This window comes from Leopardus geoffroyi, chromosome C3 (assembly GCF_018350155.1).
Source record: "Leopardus geoffroyi isolate Oge1 chromosome C3, O.geoffroyi_Oge1_pat1.0, whole genome shotgun sequence".
Classification (NCBI taxonomy): Eukaryota; Metazoa; Chordata; class Mammalia; order Carnivora; family Felidae; genus Leopardus; species Leopardus geoffroyi.
Genome location: NC_059338.1, coordinates 105,701,582 through 105,725,559, shown reverse-complemented (window position 1 = coordinate 105,725,559; position 23,978 = coordinate 105,701,582). Strand labels below are relative to the sequence as shown.

At 38.1% G+C, this 23,978-nt stretch overlaps 1 protein-coding gene across 12 annotated transcripts in view; it reads right to left on the bottom strand.

The window, feature by feature from the left end:
• The window catches only part of UBR5 (ubiquitin protein ligase E3 component n-recognin 5), a 139,150-nt gene that overhangs the window by 91,590 nt on the left and 23,582 nt on the right, over positions 1-23,978 (bottom strand). For 11 of the 12 annotated variants that reach the window (XM_045454013.1, XM_045454025.1, XM_045454014.1 and 8 more), the window contains exons 2-5: positions 4,550-4,594; positions 4,096-4,177; positions 3,526-3,602; positions 2,531-2,650 (exon numbers count right to left, since the gene is read on the bottom strand). In XM_045454013.1, the coding sequence (XP_045309969.1) occupies positions 2,531-2,650; positions 3,526-3,602; positions 4,096-4,177; positions 4,550-4,594 (324 nt within the window). Of the gene's footprint in view, positions 1-2,530; positions 2,651-3,525; positions 3,603-4,095; positions 4,178-4,549; positions 4,595-6,463; positions 6,487-23,978 lie in introns of those variants that run through there. The other variant, XM_045454017.1, reaches the window with a different exon arrangement.

Below are 23,978 nucleotides of genomic sequence, written 5' to 3'. Positions count from 1 at the left end.
GGTGGACCAGAGAAAGGGTGTTAGTGGGACAATTAGTGGAATGTAAATAAACTCTGTAGATTAAGCACACTAATCACTGTTAGTTTCTTAGTTTTGAACACTGTACCACAGTTATTTAAAATGTTAATAGCATTTGAGGAGACAAGGTTAAAGTTTTTACAACTTTTTAAAAGTCAAATTATTTCAGTGATGCACTTCAAGAACAACAGAAAGAAAGCCAAATTATTCCAAAATAAAAACTTTAATTTAAAAATAAATACAGGGGCGCCTGGGTGGCTCAGTCGGTTAAGCGGCCGACTTCGGCTCAGGTCATGATCTCACGGTCCCTGGGTTCGAGCCCCGCGTCAGGCTCTGTGCTGACAGCTCAGAGCCTGGAGCCTGTTTCAGATTCTGTGTCTCCCTCTCTCTGACCCTCCCCCGTTCATGCTCTGTCTCTCTCTGTCTCAAAAATAAATAAATGTTAAAAAAAAAAATTAAAAATAAATAAAAATAAAAATAAATACAGAGTACAGATTAGCTAACAAATGCCACTATATAAATGCATAAACTAAACCAGAGATCAGCCAACTTTTTCTGTAAAGAGCAGAACACTAAATAGTTCATTTAGGCTTTGTGGGCCTAAGTCTTTATCAAAACTACTCATCTCTGCCATCTTAGCACAAAGCAGCCACAGACAGTAAAAGTACCAATCACACCTGTGTTTCAATAAAAACAAGAAGGAATGGATTTAGCCTGTAGGCTATAGTTTGCTGACTCTGCAATGAAACACAGCAATTTTTTATTTTTTTAATTTTTTTTTTCAACGTTTATTTATTTTTGGGACAGAGAGAGACAGAGCATGAACGGGGGAGGGGCAGAGAGAGAGGGAGACACAGAATCGGAAACAGGCTCCAGGCTCTGAGCCATCAGCCCAGAGCCCGACGCGGGGCTCGAACTCACGGACCGCGAGATCGTGACTTGGCTGAAGTCGGACGCTTAACCGACTGCGCCACCCAGGCGCCCCGAAACACAGCAATTTTTTAAAGAATACAGTATAGTTTGACATAGTATCATACATAATAGTTATTCTTTCTTAAATAAATGTAATCAAACTTCTTCCAGATTTATCAAATGAAATAAAAATCTCTTCTATTACATATCATTTTCAAAATTCTTTCTCATATACTGTTGTTCTGTTGGTTATGTGCATAGGACCATTAAAAGGAGATACTTAATATTTTAGTAAAGATCAGAGCTACATTTCCTATTAATAGTTCTGGCACAGAATGAGCTAAATAAAGGATGTACTCAAATAAATAACCTTCCTCTCACCTCAAAATAAACTTAGTTCAGCATAAAAACAAAAAATCAAAAAAAAAATATATATATATGTATGTATGTATGTGTGTGTATGTGTGTATATATATATATATATATATAATATATATATATATATATATATATATATATATATACAAAAAGCATTTGGAGCCCTCAATTTTCAAATCTAACTTTACCTAGAATTTCAGTGTCAAAATATTTTTAAAATGCTTAAAACCTTCCTCCTCCCCTTACTATACTTTAAAACAATTTAAATTGCTTCTAGTTATATTTCACAGATCAGTCTTTGAACATATTTTCTAACTGATTTGGCATTATCTAATCATTCATCAGGTAATTTCAGAAAATCTAGCTATTCAAGAATCAAGGCATAAAATGAGTAAAATCATCTAGCTTGGGATCTGTATATGATTTCTTTAATTTGACAGTTTATCAACTTTAGATAAAATGGAAGAGTTGATTATCTAGCTTAAGAGGTATACATTTTATAAATAATCTAAAAAGTAAAAATAAGGTACAAATTTCCAGTTATAAAATACATAAGTCATGGAGATGTAATGTACAACATGATGACTATAGCTAATATACTGTATTATTGCCTATTTCAAAGATCTTAGAAGTCCTCATCACAAGAAAAAAAAATCTGTAACTATGTATGGCAATGGATATTAAGTAGACTTACTGTGGTGATCGTTTCACAATACATAAACATCAAATCATTATGTTACACATCTGAAACTAATATAATGTTATATGTCAAATATATCAATAAAAAACATGAAAATACCTTTATTAAAGGCTGTCAGGTTTAGTCACATGATTTTCAAACCTCACTAAATTAATTCAGAAAGAACTACCAAATTTGGAAACTAGAAAGAAATAAACGTTAGATTTTTTTACCCAAGAGTTAGCACAAGTAAGACCAAAGGCGGCATGACTGAAAAACTGAAATAACACAAATGACATGGTAAGTGATATAATAAACCCATCTCAACATTGGACATTTTTAAAAGGTCAAGGGCCTGGGTTAATTGTAATTAGCCTGCATGGGTTATTTTTATCACACTGCTTCGCCATGGGAATGCCTGCCCAGAGTTCAGGAGTTTCCTCACTACAGAGCCGGATAATATTGAAGACAATCAATCAGAGTGACAGCATTCACGGAGCGCAGGCCCAGACCAGTGGAGGCCATCAAGTGGTCACAACTTACCCCAACGTGTTGCCTGCCAGCCTGCCCAGAGTCTCAGAACCTGAGAGAAACCATGGGGAATCACTTGTCCTCCCAGGCCTGGATGTCCTCCCTGCTCCCGAGTTGCTGTTCAACTTCGACCTGGGGAGGGGAAAAAACAAAAACAAAAATGGGAGGTAGAACAGCTACAGAACAGTTCCAAACTGCCTAGGCACAAGCCTGGGTCTCCCAGCCTCACTACCCTGGCAGTGACTGTGCTCAAATACCAACCCCACAAATTCTCCCACTGCTCCTCCTGGAATGTATACTTCACATCAAAGAGCAAGCCTAACAAATCACAGGCTCCTGGCAATCCAGCACTCACTCCTGGTTGAAAGTGTTTTCATGGTTTAACTGCAAATGGATTGTTCTTTAGATTTTTTAAAGGAATCATGCTTTCCTTAGAGGCAGTCAACTGAAATTCATCATACATTATCCAGTAACTCTTTTAATATATCATCATTTATAAAGACTACAATTTTAAACACCATTGTCAATCTCAAATTGAGTTACTGGATTTGGAAATATTAAAAAGGAAAAAACACTGAGTGCTAGCGCTCAATTGGTAGAGCGTGCGACTCAGTCTTGGGGTCATGAGTTCAAACCCCACATTAGGTGTAGAGATTACTTAAAAATCTTAAAAAAAAAAAAAAAAAAAAAGATCTAAAAAGTCATTTCAATCAAAGAGCAGATCTGACTTGGGACCTACCACATACATAAATCATTCTTCTGGTAACAAATTTCTGTTAAGTGACCCACTCTTCTGCTATTTTTAATGCTAATATTTTAGCTATAAATCACCACTTGCAGAAAAATTAAAATCAAACTACAAAATAACCAGTTCACTATTTTAAGTCCCTCATTTTCTACAATGCTTTTTTCTTAAACTTGAGGGCTATCAGAATCAAAACACAGGTTTAATATAATATCTTTTAAGAGCTAAATACTTACTAAATGCAAAGGGCATAATGTCTTACCCATCGTTATTATCAGGTTTGCCTAATTCCAATCTGTCTGGCTGTACTGAAAAACCGATCCTGCAAACTCTACCATCCTGAAAGCAAAAAAAAAAAAAAAATAGAAGAAATGGCCCAAGTAAAAATGTGTATTAAAATATGAATTTATTCAATAAACAGATTATGTCCCCATCACTGTCAATTCATAAGACAACATATAAGCTCCTTTCCAGAAGGTACTCACACCTGACGTGCGCAAGTATGTGTTACATACATGATCAGGATAGCAGCAAAAATAAGGTAAAGTATCCCAATCTAACAGAATTCAGAGTAAGTAAATGACTGGATATCAGGAACTTCTCCATTCTGTTACTAACTAGTTTCAAGCTGTAGTAAATCATTTAAGCTTTCTCTGAGCCAGAGAATGTACACAATAAGGAAATAGAACTGGGTGATCTCTGAAATAACTCTTGCAAGAACCTTCTATTTTAAAAACAAAATTTTCTGGATTAAAAGGAAGACACATGATAATGCACAATTGTTATTTTAACTATTCCTTTTCATTTCTGTATCTTACAGTAAACGATTTACCTCAAGAAGAAAGGCAGCATGATTTGGTCCTACCACACACTGTTTGATAGTAGCCTGTTCCAATACATTCAAAGGGGGATGGCTAGGGAATAAAAAAGAAAGACAAAAATAATTTTTTAAATGGCAAACACATTCTAGGGTTGGTTGGTTGTTTGGTTTTTATCCAATTAACCAAAGGAAAAGATAGCTGGCAAAACTTGTTTCTAAAAATTATTATTTACATATCTTAAAGCAACATTGAAAAATAATAATTGTGATATCCTCATAGTTACTGTATGTCCTTGGTATGCCAGATTTTTAAAAAATCAGTATGAATAGAACCTGTAATTCAAATGAAACGAATTAATAAAAGTTGATAGCTTACAATATTCTTAGCAGCTTCTACCTAAATGAGTTCTTTTCCTAGTTAAGAAAAATCGTTTTCAGAAAATTTAAAATACCTTAAAACTATTACCTGTTTAAGTTGTATTTGTTCAGTTTCTCTGAAACTTCCCGTAACCTTTAAAAACAAAACAAAAGGAGAATAAACTACATGTACCAATTATTTTTAAACAAAAATAGTTCTGATAGGTACTCCTATCATTATTTGGTGATTTCTAATAGGAGCACACAAAGAAATTTGCTATGGCAAGAATGTTTTTATATTGTCTTTGACTTTTGTCCCAAGAAAAGAGTCACAAGTCAACTCTACAATTCCCTCATTTCCCTACAATTCCCTCATTTCCCTACAATTCCTACTTTCCCTCACTGCCCCATTAGCAACTTCAATAACATTAATCCCTTTTTACAGACGAGGAAACTGAGGCTCCTAGCATTTATAATACAGAAAGTGGCAATAAAGCTGGTTCTTGAAGCAACACCAGTGGAAAGCCAGTTTTTAAACACTGTGTGCTACATATGTCAAAAGAGATTCTTGCATATCTCTTTGTACATGTATACCATGGAATGAAAATATGGAGGAGCCTAGATCTATTAAGAATTTAACATAATGGGACAGAAAAAGCATGAAAGCCTAACTGACTTAAGACACAGTCTCAAGTTCCTGAAGGACCTTCTGATGCAAAACTGCACAAATTAAAAAACCTCCACGTCATCTATAAAACACGAATAACACCTCCTCCCATTTCTTTCACTTTTTAATATTTCAAGTTATTATTTACATTTTAGTTAATATATAGTATAATACTGGTTTCAGGAGTAGAATTTAGTGATTCATCACTTACACCGAAAACTCAATGCTCATTACAGCAAGTGCCCTCCTTAATACTCATCACCCATTTCGCCTATCTCCTCCCTCCATCAACCCTCAGTTTGTTCTCTATAGTTAAGAGTCTCTTATGGTTTGTCTCCCCACCGCCTTTTGTTTCCCTTCCCCCATGTTCATCTGTTTTGTTACTTATATTCCACATATGAGTGAAATCATATGGTACTGGTCTTTCCCTGACTGATTCATTTCACTTAGCATAATACACTCTGAGCAGCTCCATCCATGTCATTCAAATGGCGAGATTTCATTCTTCTTGATGGTTGCATATTACTCCACTGCACATATATACCACTTCTTTAGCCATTCATCGATGGACATTTGGGTTTTTCCCATAATTTGGTTAATGCTGATAATGTCATAAACACTGGGGTGCACATACACCTCCATCATTTCCAAGAGTGTCAAGTATGCTTCGAAAAATCTCAAAGGGCTAAATAACTAGAAGACATTAACTCATGTTATCTATTATGATTCTGCAGTTTCTCTCAAGGGAACAGTCTTGAATATAAAATATTATAATACTAATTTAAACTAGGCACTTTTGTCAACTTCTATAACCAAAACAACTGCTTGGTCTTTGAAACTTTTTCATAAATAATTCTCTTAAAAACAATTATAGAAAGCAATAGAAAAAAATTAAAACATTAAGAAACTCCATGAATTTTGCATTCTAACAAGTGACAAAAATACACAACTTCAAATTTCAATAATTTGTATTGACAGGTGAGAGTGGTATACATACTCCAAAAATACATCATAGCTTAAAGCCAGTTCAGGATTAAAAAGCTGCCACAAACCATATTATATGGGCAAATAATATGTCGGTAAGAGATTCTAGTAGGACCCAGCTGTCTCTCCACTTTACTTTATCCTATAAATTCTATTCTCTGTTTAATGCTGAGGAACATCTTTCAAACACTAACATATATACAGTTACTTTCAAATTCTGAATCTTACTCCTAAGCAAGAATTAGTTTCAGACGATGCCATACTTAACTTCTCTCCCACTCACTGGTGACTTTATTCTCACTCCCAAAGAACAGCACTTGACCATGTGTGAATTGGCCCCAAAGAAAATACATTTTCATTTTTGTTGCCTACCGTTGCATTTACTTTCATTAACAAAATGTGTTTTCCTTGGGGCGCCTGGGTGGCGCAGTCGGTTAAGCGTCCGACTTCAGCCAGGTCACGATCTCGCGGTCCGTGAGTTCAAGCCCCGCGTCAGGCTCTGGGCTGATGGCTCAGAGCCTGGAGCCTGTTTCCGATTCTGTGTCTCCCTCTCTCTCTGCCCCTCCCCCGTTCATGCTCTGTCTCTCTCTGTCGCAAAAATAAATAAACGTTGAAAAAAAAAATTAAAAAAAAAAAAAGTGTTTTCCTTGTCCAGTCAAGTCAAGCCTTTTCACCAAATCCCAGTTTGCTCATTTACAAGGCATGCTTCTTCTATGTTCCAAGAAAAGATAAAATACCTTAAGAGTAAAGCATTATGGGATTCATGAGCTCTGAGAGAAGACCAACTAGAAAATGGGGATAAAATAAACTGGAAGCCTCTTTCAGAACCCCTGGAGCAAAGGGGCAGAGTTGGAGGGAAAAGGCTAAGAAAGGTTTTACTCCCTAAAGAGAACAGTAGTGACACTTTGAGAAGGTATGTGTTTTCCTGCATACAAGTAAACCCATTTCAACCCCATTCCTTTTTCTTCAACCAACACTGAATAGACAACTTTCACAAAGTACACAGTTGTGGAGGAGAGAGAGGAGTTGGGGCAGATAAAATTTTTCAAAGTCTTTTCAAACTGCGGAATAACTGATTTTAAAAATTAAATGCCACTTTCACGGCATATTTCACGGCTCCAAATATTATTCCATGTACACAGTACTTATAACACTAAATAAGCTTTGAGAACATAAAAACGCTAAAAGTACTAAGTCAAGAACTCAACAGCAAATTTCAGGCCACTGAGGGGCTAGTTACTACTAATTTTCTAATCTTAAAAATCATCGTGGACTCCTCACCACATCTGAAATGTACACCATCTGTACTGGAAACAATGCCTACTGGATAGCAAAAAATCTGGGACTTACTCCCAGCTCATCTACTATTGATAGGGCTCATTTGAGTCTGTCAGGTTTCATGTTCTCACCCTGTAAGGGAAAATGTGGTTCTTTTCAGTCCTGGAATTCTTAAGAATGAAAAGTAAATACATATATCAGTGGGGAATACATACATACAGTTTACATGAGAATAGCACCTACTGTCATATTCAATTGCATCTAACCCATCTGAAACTTTCATATACAAACTGATTTCACATGGACATTTAGACTGTTTCCCCAAGTATCAAGTTTTTTAAATTTCTTAAATTTAACCCCAAAATTTACAAAAAATTTATCATTCTTGCAAATATCAAGACTGTTACTAGTACTAAATTGGTCCCATAAGCATAAATCCCAGATAATCATGACAAAGAGATCTGCAAACAAACAAAAAAGGAGTATTGGGGTGCCTGGCTCAGTAGGTTAAGTGTCCGCGACTCCTGATTTCAGATCAGGTCATGATCGTGGGATTGAGCCCCCACTTCGGGCTCTGCGCTGACAACCCAGAGCCTGCCCACTTCGGGCTCTGCGCTGACAACCCAGAGCCTGCTTGGGATTCTCTCTCCCTCTCTCTCTCTGCTCCTCCCCTGCTCATACTCTCTCTCACAAAATAAATAAACATTAAAAAATAAAATAAAATACAATAAAATAAAAGAGTATTTAGTTCCCCCTTTTACATCATAGAGTCCTCAGCACACACACAAATCACAGAATCACTGCAGACCAAGGATCACATTCATGTACTAAGTTACTGAATGTCTATACATGATTATTAGGCACTCATCTACTTGAAAGGATCTTTCTCCAAAGGCTTACAATGCTTAAACTCATTAACTATATTCTCTCTTGTAGCAACATGAACAAAAAAATCTCCCTTGTTTTTAAAATAAAAGGAAAACTACCCTAGAACTCACCAAATTCCATTTCAGAATAAATCTTTACATGTGGTTGTGATGGAAAACAATTTTAAAAGTACAGCACAATATTACAAAATAACCTCATAACTCAACATTTAATCTCATTCAGGGACAGGCAGGAAAGCCTTTGTGAAGTGCCTGTAACACACAATGGATAGGCTAGCAATAAGCTCCCGACAATCCTTAGTACTCCTACACCAAAGATTTATTCTATATTCCAATTCAATAACCTATTTCATTCCTTTAAATTTATAGGCATTTTACAGATCCAAAGGCTGGATTTTTTTTCTTAAAGCACCAATGTAAGGTAACAGCAAACTGATGTTTAAAAAGAGACAAGAGGGGCACCTGGGTGGCTCGGTTGGTCAAGTGTCCAAATCTCGATATACTGGCTTAAGTTGTGATTTCACCAGTCATGAGATCAAGCCCAGCACAGCCCCACTGTCAGGCTCTGTGCTGAGCATGGAGCCTGCTCGGGATTCTCTCCATCCCCCTTCCTCTGCTCCTCCCCACCCCATCCCTCCCCCAACTTGTGCGTGCATGAGGGCACACTCTCTCTCTCAAAATAAATAAATAAATATTTATTTTTTTAATGTTTTATTTATTTTTGAGAGAGAGCGTAAGCACAAGCAGGGCAGAGGCAGAGAGAGGGGGGGTGGGGGGGGGGGGGACAGAGGATCCAAAACAGGCTCCATGCTGACAGCAAAGAGCCTGATGTAGGACTCAAACTTGCAAACCTCAAGATCATGACCTGAGCTGAAGTCAGACACTTAACCGACTGAGCTGTTCAGGCACCCCAATAAATAGCTTTTGAAAAAACAGACAAGAAATCAAAGTATAACCTACTAGACTCTAACATATTTCATTGCTGCCCTGAAAATCCCCTATAAATTCAATCTCCTTTTCCCCAAATGTAATATTCTAATTTCAAAGATAATTCATCTTCTCACTGAGCCTCAACTGGTAATAGCATCAATGCAGGCTCCTCCATTTTAGAATTCTCTATCTACGCGTCACATATCACACCTGCATGTTCAGACCTAACGTACCCCTACACTGAATGAAACCTGGTGGATTTCTAGCTAAATTTCTAAAACTAAAAAATGGTATATTTAGATCACAAAAAGGCTTCAATTCTCCAGGATGGAAAGATATTCCTGACACACCAGCTAGCTACTACAAGATGATGGCCTTCATAGATCTGCAGCTGTAAGACAGGCTACACCTTCCCATGTTTCATGTTTACCAGTAATTACCTTAATGGTGGAAAACTGACAAAATCTGCCACCAGTACATTTCTACCAGCATCACTCCTACTTATTTCAGGACCAGCTCAAATATCACCTCCCCCATGAACTTTTCCTGACAGCCCTGCTTTTCTTCCTACAGAAGTCAACAACTTCTCCCAAGCAAAGACAGGATAAACCAAGTCTTTCCCCACTCTTCCGCTTCTTTAGATACAGTTCCAACAGTGGAAAATATATAATAATACTTGTATATAATCCATTTCAGAATGGATCCTAATCTCAACAAAATTAACTCCCTAGGTCTTCCACCTCAAACTAAAGTTTAAAACAGGCAAGAGGGGCGTCTGGGTGGCTCAGTCAGTTTTAGCATCTGACTTCGGCTCAGGTCATGATCTTGTGATTTATGGGTTTGAGTCCCATGTCAGGCTCTGTGCTGACAACAGCTCGGAGCCTGGAACCTGCTTTGGATTCTATGTCTCCCTCTCCCTCTCTCTCCCTCTCTCTCTCAAAAATAAATAAACTAAAAAAAAATGGACAAGAAAAGTGCAAATATACAGATTTCTTTTAGGACAGTTGCCCATATACCTCTTATAAGCAGACGAGTTAACATACAGAAAACGTTTAATAACTCACCACTTAACCCAATAATCATTATTATCGTACTGCCTTTAAAGTGACCTCACTCCAACCTTTACCTATCCATCTACAGAATAAAACCTTTGCATACCCTTATCATTTTATTTTGGAATAAATGGTTTAATAATCCATATAAAGAAACAACAGCCAACAGTAGTGTTTACCTACATCACTAAATCGTACAATAAAAATCTGTGCTCAGATTATCTTCTTGTAGAAAAAGAAAACACTGTAGGAATATTGCTGGCATTTCTCCAGAAGAAAACTCCCTAAATCTTAAAGCCCAAAACTCAAGAAGCAATGAAATTACAGATAATTTTTTTTAAGCAACTATGTTGCTAGACAGATGGTAGAGATAGGAGTCAAACTTAAGGCCTTTTCTGCTATATCACCCTGCACTTTTCTAAGTATAGGCACTCAGTCCTTAATTTTCACATTGTTCTTTTACACAACTATGGCATCATACTATATACACTGCCACCTCTGAACAGTCTCTTTGCATGCCAGCTGCTCAACATTATCACTGACATCAAATTAAAGCTATCACATGGTGATCCCACCTGCCAGCCACTGTCACAGGGAGAAAAGGCTTTGTTTTGGGCAAAATCACCAAGGGCATTTTTACATCATCATTTAATTGTGCCAGCATCTAGTAAGCACACTCTCCCCCACCAGATAACTGAAAACCTGGTGCTGCCTTATTCAATCCAGTCCAGAGGGCATCCAACCCCAAAACCCCTTTTCACACAGTCCCAGAGCAAGGCAACAGGAAACCACCTAAGGCATGTTCCTAGGGAAGCTTCTTTAGGAGGTCTTGGGTGTAAGATGGAAGGGGTCAACAGAGTCTTCTCATCTACACTGTGGATTTGTTTTTCTAAAATCTTTCTTGCTACCCACCCACCCTGTGTTATGACTTAAATATTGGGAGCTACAGATACCTGACCAACAGGATGGCAGGGAAGAACCTGCAAAGATTAGGGCTGCCTTGGCCCAAGCAAGAAGCACCAACACATTAGGGATGATTCTCTTATCTCTGTGATCATGAAAGACTTTTTCATTGTATGTCTGAAATTTTACTTCAAGACATTCAACTTCTGGATACATTTTTTTTTAAATCCATTTTGTACTGCTTCTAACTGAATTTAATTAACACTGCTCATGGGTTCCCCAGCTTCAGGATTTCCAAAATGGCGAACGGGAATGGGAATGGATGAGTAATAAGAGAAGCAATGTAGCTAGTTGGACAACACACACATTCAAAAAAAAAAAAAAAAAATTACTATACTTCATTTTCACAGCAAAAATGTGAGGCCACAATCTTATATTAAATATAAACTAAATAAATTTAGCTCTATTAAAAACTCCTATTTTTGTCCTTAATTTTCCTCAGGTCACAGCTGACCACAGAAAACTTCAGAAAATTTAACACTAAGGAACCAAAGAGTAAGATTATGGTAAAGACCAAAGAGAAACTAAAAATTTGCCAAAATACTTCAGGCTTCAAGAACACAGAGACCATTAAGTTTATTTCTTTCTACCTCCTATGAAGGGTTTTCTCTGAAAGTACATCAGAATCCCTGGATACATGTTTTTCACCTCCCCACATATTCCTAAAGAGTCTTCCCAACAGGGAAGAGTCTCCCTTCCCAATTCCTCATGTACTTTAAGGATTCTCAAAATTTTATCTTAGAACCACTTTACACTCTTTTAACAATTGAGGACACCAAATTGCTTTTGTTTATAAGAGTCAGAAACACTGATATTTATAAAATTAAACACCGAGAAAATACTTGAATATTTATTTCAAAAATAATAAACTCATTACATACTGACAAAAATTACCTTATGAAAAATAACTATTTTTCCAAAAATATTTGTGATGGGAATACATTTCTACTGTTCTACATTTTTGCAGACCTCTTTATTATCAGTCTTAATATAAGATAGCTAGAATCTCAGATTGCTTCTGCATTCAGTATGTTACAGCATATTGTTTTGGTTGAAGTATGTGAAGAAGAGCTGGCCAGGGGAGTGATATTTTAATACTCCTTACAGGTCACAATAGATTTTCTTCTTTGATATTATACCAAAACTCGACAAGGGATCATTTCTTAAAGGTTGGCAGCAATGTGAAACCTGAAACCTACCACATCTTTTGCCCATGTGTGAGTCTAGAACAGCACGCACTGGTCATTTGGAAAATAATGGTTGACTGACTTATACAGATCTTCAAAAATCATGTTTGTTAAAGTCACTAACGATCTACAGGGTCAAACACACAATGATGAATACAAATTTCCCAAAATTCTAATATGTGACTGAAAGCTCAATTTTATTACTGACAACAAGTAGCTTCAGCTGTTTTCCTTGAAGTGACAGGCACACTATGGTCATTTTTGAGAAAATGTCTGTCAAATATCGTCTTTTAAGTAAAAATAGTATTCTTGAAGAAAGCAGCTAGTTTGGCTTGTAACTAAAACAACTGCAAAGGTGGTTTTCCTCAAGGCAGCCAACGTTCTTTTCATTTTGTCACACTATGTATTAAAGGGGCATACATCCACAGGTTAAGATTTACTGCTTCACCAAGAACACCCTTGAGTGAAACTGGCTTTTCTTATCCTGTAAGTACAAAAAAGTAAAGAATACAGTAATTTTCAATACAGTTTGGTGCCACTACTTTGATTTGTGCTAAGAAGCCAGTATTTTACCCACCACTGCTTTTGAACAATAGCACAAATTTCAAAACAGTGGAAAAGACAAAACCTCAGTATTATTATGAAGGTAGTTTTGACCTGCAAGGCCGTGAGAGGGTCTTAGGTAGGGATTCACAGAGTCAATAGACCACGTTCTGAGAACTGCAGTACTCTATTCTAAAATGCATGGTGCCACTAAAGTGGCTAATACTAAAGCAATGTTGGAAAACAAGTAATTGTTCATTCTTCTTACTAATACAGCCACAATAATCTAATTATGCACTTTTAAAATAGTTTTTAAATTATGCATATTCTTTGATACTACACTAAAACTCAACAAGTAATAGTTTCTTAAAGGTTGATTGCAATGTGGAATCTGAAACCCTATTAATGAACTTTCCGTATTATTACCCTAAAACCCATTTGTTGGGGCGCCTGGGTGGCGCAGTCGGTTAAGCGTCCGACTTCAGCCAGGTCACGATCTCGCGGTCCGTGAGTTCGAGCCCCGCGTCGGGCTCTGGGCTGATGGCTCAGAGCCTGGAGCCTGTTTCCGATTCTGTGTCTCCCCCTCTCTCTGCCCCTCCCCCGTTCATGCTCTGTCTCTCTCTGTCCCAAAAATAAAAATAAACGTTGAGAAAAAAAAAATTAAAAAAAAAAATAAATAAATAAATAAAACCCATTTGTTATATACTAAAACCCACTGGCCTGTCTTACACTTCGAATAAATCATTTGCCCATACGTGATTCCGTTTAGATGTACAATGGCAGAGTGAAGTAACATGAAGTAGCATAAAACAGATGTAACTTTTTAATAGTGCCTCCCTGATAGTATTAAACTCCTATGAAAGACATTAAGTGACTATAATTCACTTGCCAATGGTTTTCAACAGAAGAGGCAGCAGTGGGGACAAAGATACAGAAGAGCCTCCCTAAGATTTATATACAAAAGCTATAGTCAATTACTAAAAGGGGGCAGAGGGAGCCTCACAAACTGCCAGCCTACAGATGTACACATGATGCTGAATCACATAGCATTTTAAATTTTTTAAAGATTTTTAAAGATTCTTGGCCAACATTTAAACTTGGAGGATTTCACACAGAATTTCAGGTTTTTAGCTTCTTTTGAAAAATGAGATCTACAAACTGTGCTTATTCCCCTTATGGTGACTAGAGAGGTACCCAGGACTGCAGGCATCTGGGTTTGAGACCACTGATATGGAAGGATTACTCCTCCCAACCTCTGAAGAAAGTATTTGCTTGCTAAAGAGGAATCTGATTACAGTTTTATAATTCAAATCTCAGCATGTACAGTGATCCCTAATATATCTTTGCTCAGCCATAAGCACATTTTATTTCTTTAAATTTGACTTTACAATTTCTAAAATAGTGGTCTGACTTTTCTCACTTTTTGCCTACCCAAAGAGAACTAAGCCAAGCAGACAACATCTGACTTTACTATTAAAAGACCCCAAATCACACAAATGACAGCTTTTACAGAGGGAAAACCCATCTGTCAGCTTCCTGAATGACAATTATAGGTAGGACTTCTATACATACTTCACACTTATGGAGATGACAAATGCTAGTTTATGTAATATGTTCACTTTGCCCTAAATAAATGATACAGGACATTCACCTTCAAGATGCATTCAAGACCAAAAAGAAAATAAGTTTCTAAATAAATACTATAAATTCATTAAATGTCACACATTTTTTTAAATGGGAAGTTCTTTACACTATTTCCCCTAAAATGGTTTTCAGTTAAAACCGTTAAAAGAGTTCTAAAAAAATGGGGCACCTGGGTGGCTCAGTCGGTTAAATGTCCTACTCTTGGTTTCAGCTCAGGTCATGATCTCATGGTTTTGTGAGTTCAGGCCCCATGTAGGGCTCTATGCTGACAGCATGGAACCTGCTTGGGATTCTGTGTCTCCCTCTCTCACTGCCTTCCCCCAACTCATGCTGCCTCTGTCTCTCTCAAAATAAATAAATAACCTTTAAAAAAGAAAAGAGTGCTATAAAATTAAAATGAGAAAATTCATATTACAGAAATGTTCTCTCACAGGAAAAAAAAAATGGCTTTCTACTTACAAATAATTTCTTCCCCTAACCTGGAAAATATCCCGCTTACAAATTCCTATCTAGTGTCATGAATAACATTTTTCCTAATAAAATGAAAAGGAGACCAAAATCCCAAACTCCTGTGCCATTTGAAAGTCAAACACATCTCTGAAATACTAAATGCCGAACACAACAAAATGAGTCATTTTCCTTTAAAGCCAAAATACCATGTTATTTTCAGCTCCATTCAAAACAGGAAAAGGGAAATACACATGCCAAATGGACAAGAAATTTGGTAGAAAAAGATACAAGATACAGCCTTTATACATTAATTCTTCTTGACAATTGCTTAAGTCCTTCTAATTCCAACTTGGTTAAACAATAAGACTATACACACCTACAAGAATCAAACTATACTAAACAGGTTGAGAAGACTTCTTTTGAGCCCCCATCCAAAAAGCATAGCAGCCAGCCAAATATTCAAGAGAAAATTCTTGGTTTTCTTTACCCTTAGGCCATATCTACATTCTGAATATCTGCAACATCATTCATTAAAGTATCTGCCAGATGCAGCTAATGTATTCAAATCATTATAACCCCAATTTTAACTCTACATACAAATCGAATGTGTCATGAGACAACTGATACACATCACAGGACAACTACTGACATTTGGCAAGTTATTTGATCCCTGAGATAGCACTGTAAACTGAAGTAAAATACCTGTAATGAAATCTGACTTTCCCAGAGAAACAAGACAATTAGGAGATTATATTCATAACCAAGGATCTTGATAACATTAACATCAAAGATGAAATAGCTTCACTGCTTTTGAAATGGTCATCTTACATTCCTGAGCTGCCATTCCATCTGCCCTAGGAACCACAGCTGCAGTCTTGTGAGAAGGGGGGAGGGGAGGATGAGCTGCGGTGTCAGACAAACCAACCTGGGTTTGATTCCATCCCTACCATTAACTGGCTCTGTAACTTCGGGCAAACTTACTTTAACCTCCCAGAACTTGGAAGGTTTCTTGGTCTGTTAAATGGGGATAAAACCACTTGTCTGGTAGTGCTGCTATAGGGTTAAAGTTAATTTTGTGATTTACCTTGGAAAGAACTAAGCATTTAAATGCTCAATAAATGGCAACCATTATCATCACTGAACTATATTCTATATCCTCAGAGAGCCTGCTATACTTTGCAGCTCAAACCAAGTTCTGGCTTAACTGGTTGCCAACCTAAATAGGGCCCAACTCTAATCCTGAGATCAAGGGTAGGAGGAACCTGAGGATCCAGGGAATGGGATCCAGAGAATGAGAGCGAAGTCCGGGAATTCTCTGTGTTAGAAATCTGTATATGCACAATAATTCCCTTGTTTCTTGTGCATGGGTTTTTATTTCAAAAAGCATGAAAAATTCCTCTTCTTGCCCCTACTACCTCTCTAATTTCATCTCTTCGCTCTTCCAGAGCATTCTATACTCCAAACATCACTATCCTCTCACAATTCCTTAACTAGATTATACTCATAAACTACTCTCTTATTTTTTTAAACACACCTATTTCCTCAGCTTAGAGTAACTACATGCCACTGCCTTCTATACATCTAGCTACGAGCCCCTCAAGGCTAGGCTGAAACAACCTGGGAAACCTTAACTTACCTTTCACTCCACACTAACCTAGGCATTTCTCTGAATCCTACTTTATACCTGGGGGGCACACTTCCTCCAGAACACTTCATATGTAACTACTTGTTTGATGAAGTATTTGTCTCTTTTGCAGCCTGACAAACTGTATGAAGGCAAGAAGCATGTTTTACTATCTTCTAAATCCCCAGGACCTGGCACAGACCAAATCCCTAGTAACTGTGTGCCAATGGATGGGTGGCTGAACCAATGAATAGACATTCATATGTCTTGGCTCTGAGTTGCACACTGCCTCAAAATGATGGATTCATAGCTATTTTTAAAGATTTTTATATATTCTCTTATGTGACCAATATTATAAGACCAGGTTTTTAAAAATACACCAAAGGAATGTTGTCCTACAAAATAACCCCCTGGAGTCTCTGCCCTAATTCAAATGGCCCTGCAAGACCATGAGGAATTTATGAAACTCTTGGAGAATCATCTACAGAAAGAGTTGACCAAACAGTGAGGAAAATCACTCAGTACTTTTCAGCCTAGGATACTCTCTCAGTCCCCTTCACCCAGAGAGCAGTCTCCTTCTTTTCCCCTCCCTCCCTCCTTGATGGTTTAATCTGGGTTGGTGTTAGGGAAAAGTGCTAAATGGGCCAAAAGGAAGTTGGAAGCAAAGGGAAGGGAGAGAGACAGCTCACCAGGAAGCAAAATTACAGATAAAAGTCGGTGTGCAACCTCCTATTTAAGCGCCTGAAGTTGGTAACACGAATCTAATGGGCTCAGTGCCTTAAAATACAAACTAGAGAAAGTCTAATCACTGGACATTTATTGGCAAGTAATCAAACCAAACACTCTAAGGTAATACCAAAACAGGAAGAACTGGATATAAATGTCTGTATTAATTTTTTGTCTGGTTTTGTTGTTGTTGCTATTTAGCCATTCACCGGCATAAAGGTGGCCATAAAGTCACATTGAGTGGCAGCCTTGTCCTACCTAGATACCTGCAAACAGCCCCGGGTTTTGAGTCTCAGCTCCACCATCAAAAAAAAAAAAAAAAAAAGAACATGACCTTGAATAGGTCATTTAACATCTGCTCTCAATTTTCCACCCCTGCCAAAAATGGTTGTTACCATATCTGTTTCAGAAAGTTGTCTTACAAACTGGGTAACACACCACATGTAAAAGTAACATGTACCATCTTAAATAATAGTGCCTAAATCTAGCTCATCATCACAATCTCTACGGAACATTTTAAAAGACATATTCCCAGGTTCCACCCAAACCTACTAAACCAGAAATCTCCAAATGCAAGGCCCTATGGTTTATATTTTAGCTAAGTAAGTTATGGCACACACATGAAGTATCTCTGGAAGGAATAACATTAGTCACCTATGAGAAAAGGAAGTAGGCAGTTAGGGAACAGAGCAGGGAGGCAGACTTTTCACTGTGTGCCAACGTACACTTTTTGAATTTTAAAGCACATAAACATATTATCCACTCACAAGCTGGATTTTTTTTTTTTTTCCATTTCTAAACACCCAAAGTGATTCTGATGATTAACTACCTTTGGAAATCACTACTTTTTTTATATATACATACATACATACATACATATATATGTATGTATGTATAAAGTTTATTTATTTATTTTGTGAGAGCGAGGAGGGATGGGACGAGAGAGAAGGAGAGAGAAGATCCCAAGCAGGCTCAGCACCCATGCAGGGCTTGATCCCATGGAACTGTGAGACCATGACCAGAACCAAAATCAAGAGTGGGGACACTTAACAAACTGAGCCACCCAGGCGCCCCTGGAAATCACTACTCTTAAATACAACAAATACAGGTAAGGATTGCTTAAAATAGTCATAGGATTAGTAGTCCATTAAGGGAGACATTAAAATCCTACTATTTCAAGTTTTAGGAATGTTGCTTAGGATAGCTCCCGCTCAGAAATTCACAATTCACATACCTCTCTTACACTTTTATAAGCACTGCAATAAAGAAACCCATTTAACTATGCTTAATCTTGTGCTTCTCAAACTGAAGTTGAACAGGACACACTGTTCAGGTCATTTTTTTCTAGTAAGATCTTGGGGAACTAGAAGACACTGGTTTAAGATCCAAGTACCCAGGGTTCCTGAGTGGCTCAGTTGGTTAAGCTTCCGACTTTGGCTCAGGTCATGATCTCGTGGCTCGTGAGTTCAAGCCCCACATCGGGCTCTGTGCTGACTGCTTGGAGCCTGGAGCCTGCTTCGGATTCTGTGTCTCCTTCTCTCTCTCTCTCTGCCCCTTCCCACGTGCATTCTGTGTCTCTCTCTAAAATAAATAAATAATTTAAAAAAAATTAAATAAAAAAAAAGATCCAAGTTTCCTAACGCAGAGACCATCTCCTTACCCCAGAACCCTATATAGTGCCTAGCACACAGAAAGCCTCTCCAAAATGTAGAGCTCAACAGTGACAGGCTGTCTTTCCTAAACCAAAACTGTTCCCTTTACCTAAACCAAAACTATGTCCCGATTTTCTTATTGTTCAAGGATTTAAAAAAAAAAAAAAAAAAAAAAGGAAATAGCATAAATACTCCTAACAATCCTACTCTGCCTAAAATTTTATGGTTAGAAAACACAACTATCTACAACAGATCATTTTTAAATCCAAATAATATGGCAACAGGCATGTTTATTCCTTAAAATGGAAAAATAAAAGATCTTTATGATTTGAAATTATCTACTTGTAGGAGAGGGCAAGATTTCAGTATCATTTTCCTTCTACAATATAAGCAGACATTTGCTAGGCATCTTTATTTCCATGAAGCCAGACTAATCAAGTAAGCCTTACAATCAAACTGCCCGACAACCCCACTTACTAAAAGAACATGTTCACCAGTGTATCAAACAGCTTCTTTGAAATTTGCACCTACTAAGAGTTCTTAACATTGGGTCTCTCATCCAGAAAGCCTTCCTTTAGGTATAATTCAGAGAGCTAAACCGGAAGAGTCAAACAAATGTCAAAACTACAAAACACCAGGGTCAAATTTAAGAGCTTTACCAGATCCCTTTTGTTTTATCACCAGGGAGCACAAATGAATACAAAGTTCTTTCTGGCAACACAGCTACCACAGCCAAGGCCTGGCTCCCAAGTTTGGCCTTCAGAAATCCACCAATAAATGCTTCCCATTCTTCATCTTACAATAAACACTCAACCCAATAGAAGTTGACTTAACAGGCAGTGTCCGATTTCCAGACTGACATCACTGACAGAGAGTTCTGCATCCCAGCTCAGTCCCACTCTCTTCATCTCACAACCACTTAACACCCACACACACACACCCACACACCCACACACCCACACACCCACACACACACACACACACACACAGTGCTTTTACATAGCGTGTGGATAATGATGCTTTAAAAGGGCTAACCCTGGGGAAGATTATGAAGGACATCAGCCTCCTACCTGCCAATCCCTATTTATCCTCCCAAACTGCTAAATTCTTTCCCCATGCTTTTTTTAATGCCTGAAAATCGCTTACTAGCCAGAGAACTAAGTTCTCAATCTTGCAGCACCAGGAGCTAGCAGGTTTACTGGTTTGATCAGCTACCTCCTCTCTGCATAATAAACGTCAATCCCCCAAAAGGGGAAGGTGGTGGAGTAATTTGTGAAACACATCCGGACACTAAACTCATCTCTAGCCTGGCACTCTTCAGAACCGCCTCCGTCGCAGACCTGTCCTAGCAAGCGCTGGGCTAGAACAGGAAGGCCTGCAAAACTCAGTCGCCATCATCAGAGCTGAAACGTGCAGCGTAGCCCTCCCGTTTCCCACAAAAATAAGCGGCATCTTTATAATGCTTTAATGCTGACTGAGCAAAACAGCTAACAAATCGAACAAAATGGAGCCAGTCTACAATGGGAATACAACTGGGAAAGATGACCACTTCACAATAAGGCCCTACAGTCGCTCTGTCCAGCACTAAGTTCTTTGTATTTTCCTCCTCTTAACCCTGAGCATTTCACCAAGCCTGATACGGACAGCCTGTGAAAAGGCCTCCCACAGGTTTGGGTGCTCCTGTTCTTTCTCTTCCTTCCATCTGAAGCTGAAAAAAGTGGCTAACACTAAAACAAACAGAAGGAACAAAATGTATTAGCAAGTAGTTAGTGATTACGATGCACAGGTATGTGGACCAAAGGGAGGAAAAATGGGTAGAGCAGAGCTGGTACAGTGAGTTCACTCTGGGAAAACCTCCCCTCCTCTGAATATACAGCCATGAAAGACAACTGTAGAAAAGAGAAAAAAGACAAAGGTGAGACCATACATGAGATAAATATCTCCTCAGGAGGGAAATGAAGCTAAAAGTGCTCCCCAGTGAGTGACCAGGTACCAGAGCAGAGTTCCTCACAAGGAAGTTGGAATGGGCTGCCGGTTTCGTTGAGAACACTGTAGCTGAAAATTTTAATGGTAACCACGAAAAGAACAGAAATACAATCTATGGCTTCCAAACCAAGAAGGAAGAAAAAGGGAAGGGAATGCAGAAAACTAGGACTCTGACAGAAGGAAAAAAAGCAGCAGGATAAAAGATAAGAAAATATGAAATCCAGATAGGAGAAATCAATGTCATACCACAATTAAAAGTCAAAATTTATCAGAGTAAAGAAAAGAAAGTATTAAGAGGAATAAAGAGACACATTACATATCAATCAAAGGAATAATCCACCAAGAACATTAACATTCATAAATTTGAATACTCTCAACACCACAACCTCAAAAATACACCCAAGTAAAAACTGACCATTTGAGAAACGGTCAACTCCAAGGAAAGATTTAACATACTTCTATCAGAAACTAATAATTTAAGCAGACAAAATACATATTAGTAAAGACAGAGACTTTGAAAAGGTATATTTACAAGCTTGAGCTAACAAATATATAGAAACCTGTCCCCAAAGGGGAGTCACAGATTTTAAGGTATAAAAAAGCATGTTATCTCTGACTTCTGGATTTAACAGATAAATAAAAGTTCCTTCAAATTATAAAGACAAAGATAAGGTTGCCAACCTTTCATACTGCCAAATTAGATGGGGTGGGGAGGGGGGGGGAGGGACACCATTACCAATACTTCATAAAAAGATTACTTTAAAATTTGGAAAGTAGTAAAAACAATCTCAAAAATCTTTTCTCACTAACCATGAACTGGTTAAAGTTTCCTGAACTGTGAACATTTTCTTAGAAACTGCACCAGCACAGAATTGTATTTAATTTGATTTTATGAAAACAAACACATACAGATTTTTAATATCAAGTCCTTGATGTAACAGTGTCCTCATTTTCCATTTGAGAAAACAGCAGACTATAGACATAGAGACTGGTTTACCTGCAATTGTCAAGTAAAAGGTGGGAGGGAGGGTGTGAGACAAAACCTCTCCAGGCCTCTACTCTTGCTGTCATACCAACACCTGCCAAGGGTCCCATTCAATCAACAATACTTCCTGAACACCCAGAGTATAAGGCCTGATGTTAAGTATTACAAGTAAGTGGCGCTATAAAATGCCCTAGGGAGGTCAGGGAGCCGTATCAAACCACCTGAGGGAGTTTTCTACATACTTGGAGACACCGCCCCTAACCATGAACCACAGCTACAGAAGACAGTGTGATCTACCCCTTAGGAACCTTGAGAAAAAAAAGGAACATTGAAAACCCACTGATTCAGGGGGCCTGGGTGGCGCAGTCGGTTAAGCGTCTGACTTCAGCCAGGTCACGATCTCGCGGTCCGTGAGTTCGAGCCCCGCATCGCGCTCTGGGTTGATGGCTCAGAGCCTGGAGCCTGCTTCCGATTCTGTGTCTCCCTCTCTCTCTGCCCCTCCCCCGTTCATGCTCTGTCTCTCTCTGTCCCCCCAAAAAAATAAATAAACGTTGAAAAAAAAAAAAGAAAACCCACTGATTCAATCCACACACCTTAAGGAGTTTACAATATACTTGTAAAAACAAACTATACACACAGACAGACAAATAATAAAACGGTACACCAGGTGCTGAGAGGAGTGTTCTAAGCATGAATCACCGAGAAGACAGGATTCATTTGGAGTTAGAAGATTTCGTGAGAGGGGCGCTTGGCTGGCTTAGTTGGTAGAGCATGTAATTCTTGATATCAGGGTTTTGAGTTAGAGCCCCATGTTGCATGCAGAGATTAGTTAAGATGAGGAGGAGGAGAAAGAGGAAGAAAAAGATTTTGTGAGGGATGGCCAGGGCTTTCAGGAGCGTCAGGATTTTGGAACAGGCCATGAAGGGTGCTGGGATTCATCACAAAAAGGGGCATATTCGAATAACAACATTTATAATGACTTATCTATTAAACAAACAAAAATGTTTGGCTCTTACACAACTAAAAAAATTAAAGTTCTCCAAAAACACTTCAGGAAGCCAAGAAGATAATTCTAAGATGTGAATTAGTTTTCCTTATAAGTCATCTAAACCGTGGACGGTGCTAGAGCAATCTGCTAGTCAACGTACAACTATGAGAATGAATAACGGAGGCAAACTATATATCACCTTCCTGTGATCAAATAACTATTTTTTTAATCAAAATCTCCCTTTAAGGTTGAATGAATATCAAAATAGATTACTTAAAGGCAGCTGATAGGACGGAAACACAAAAAAGAAAGACGAATGTACCTCACAGACGTGGACATTACTAACAAAGCAGATACGAGGGGCACAGACACAAGAATCCTTGCACTTGGCTACCTGGTGTGGATATGAAATCATACAAAATGAAGGCTCTACAGAACAACCTAAGTGCTTGGAAGAGAACCTTAATAAAGAAGAAAATACAGTAAAAGAAAATCTTTCTTCCTGTTCCTCACCAGATGAAGAATATAAGGAAACATTCCAAAAAAGGTAGTAAAAGAAAAAAACAAGCCCTGACTATAGTAACTTTTGAAGAACTTTTTTCATGTCTGAAAAGACCAACAGAGGCCTCCCCACATTAAATGTTGAGTCAGGCTTGAGTACATTTTGAAAAATTATTAAGTCTGCACATCCTGGGATACTCATTTTCAGGAGGAAAACACAGGGTTACGGTGAAGTAGTCAATAGTACACTTCAGGCCTCTCCTGAGAGCACAGTGCCGTGGCCAAGAACCTCAGATACATAAGCAGAGATTACACAAAATATATACAAGCTACAGAAAGAAATCATATAAAAATCACACTGGGTGCTATGGAGTCAATGTTTCTGTCCCCCCTCCTTCAAATTCATATATTGAAACTCTAATGCCCAATGTAATGGCATTTGGAGATGGAGCCTCTGGGTGGTAATCAGGGCATGAGGGTGGGCCCTCCTG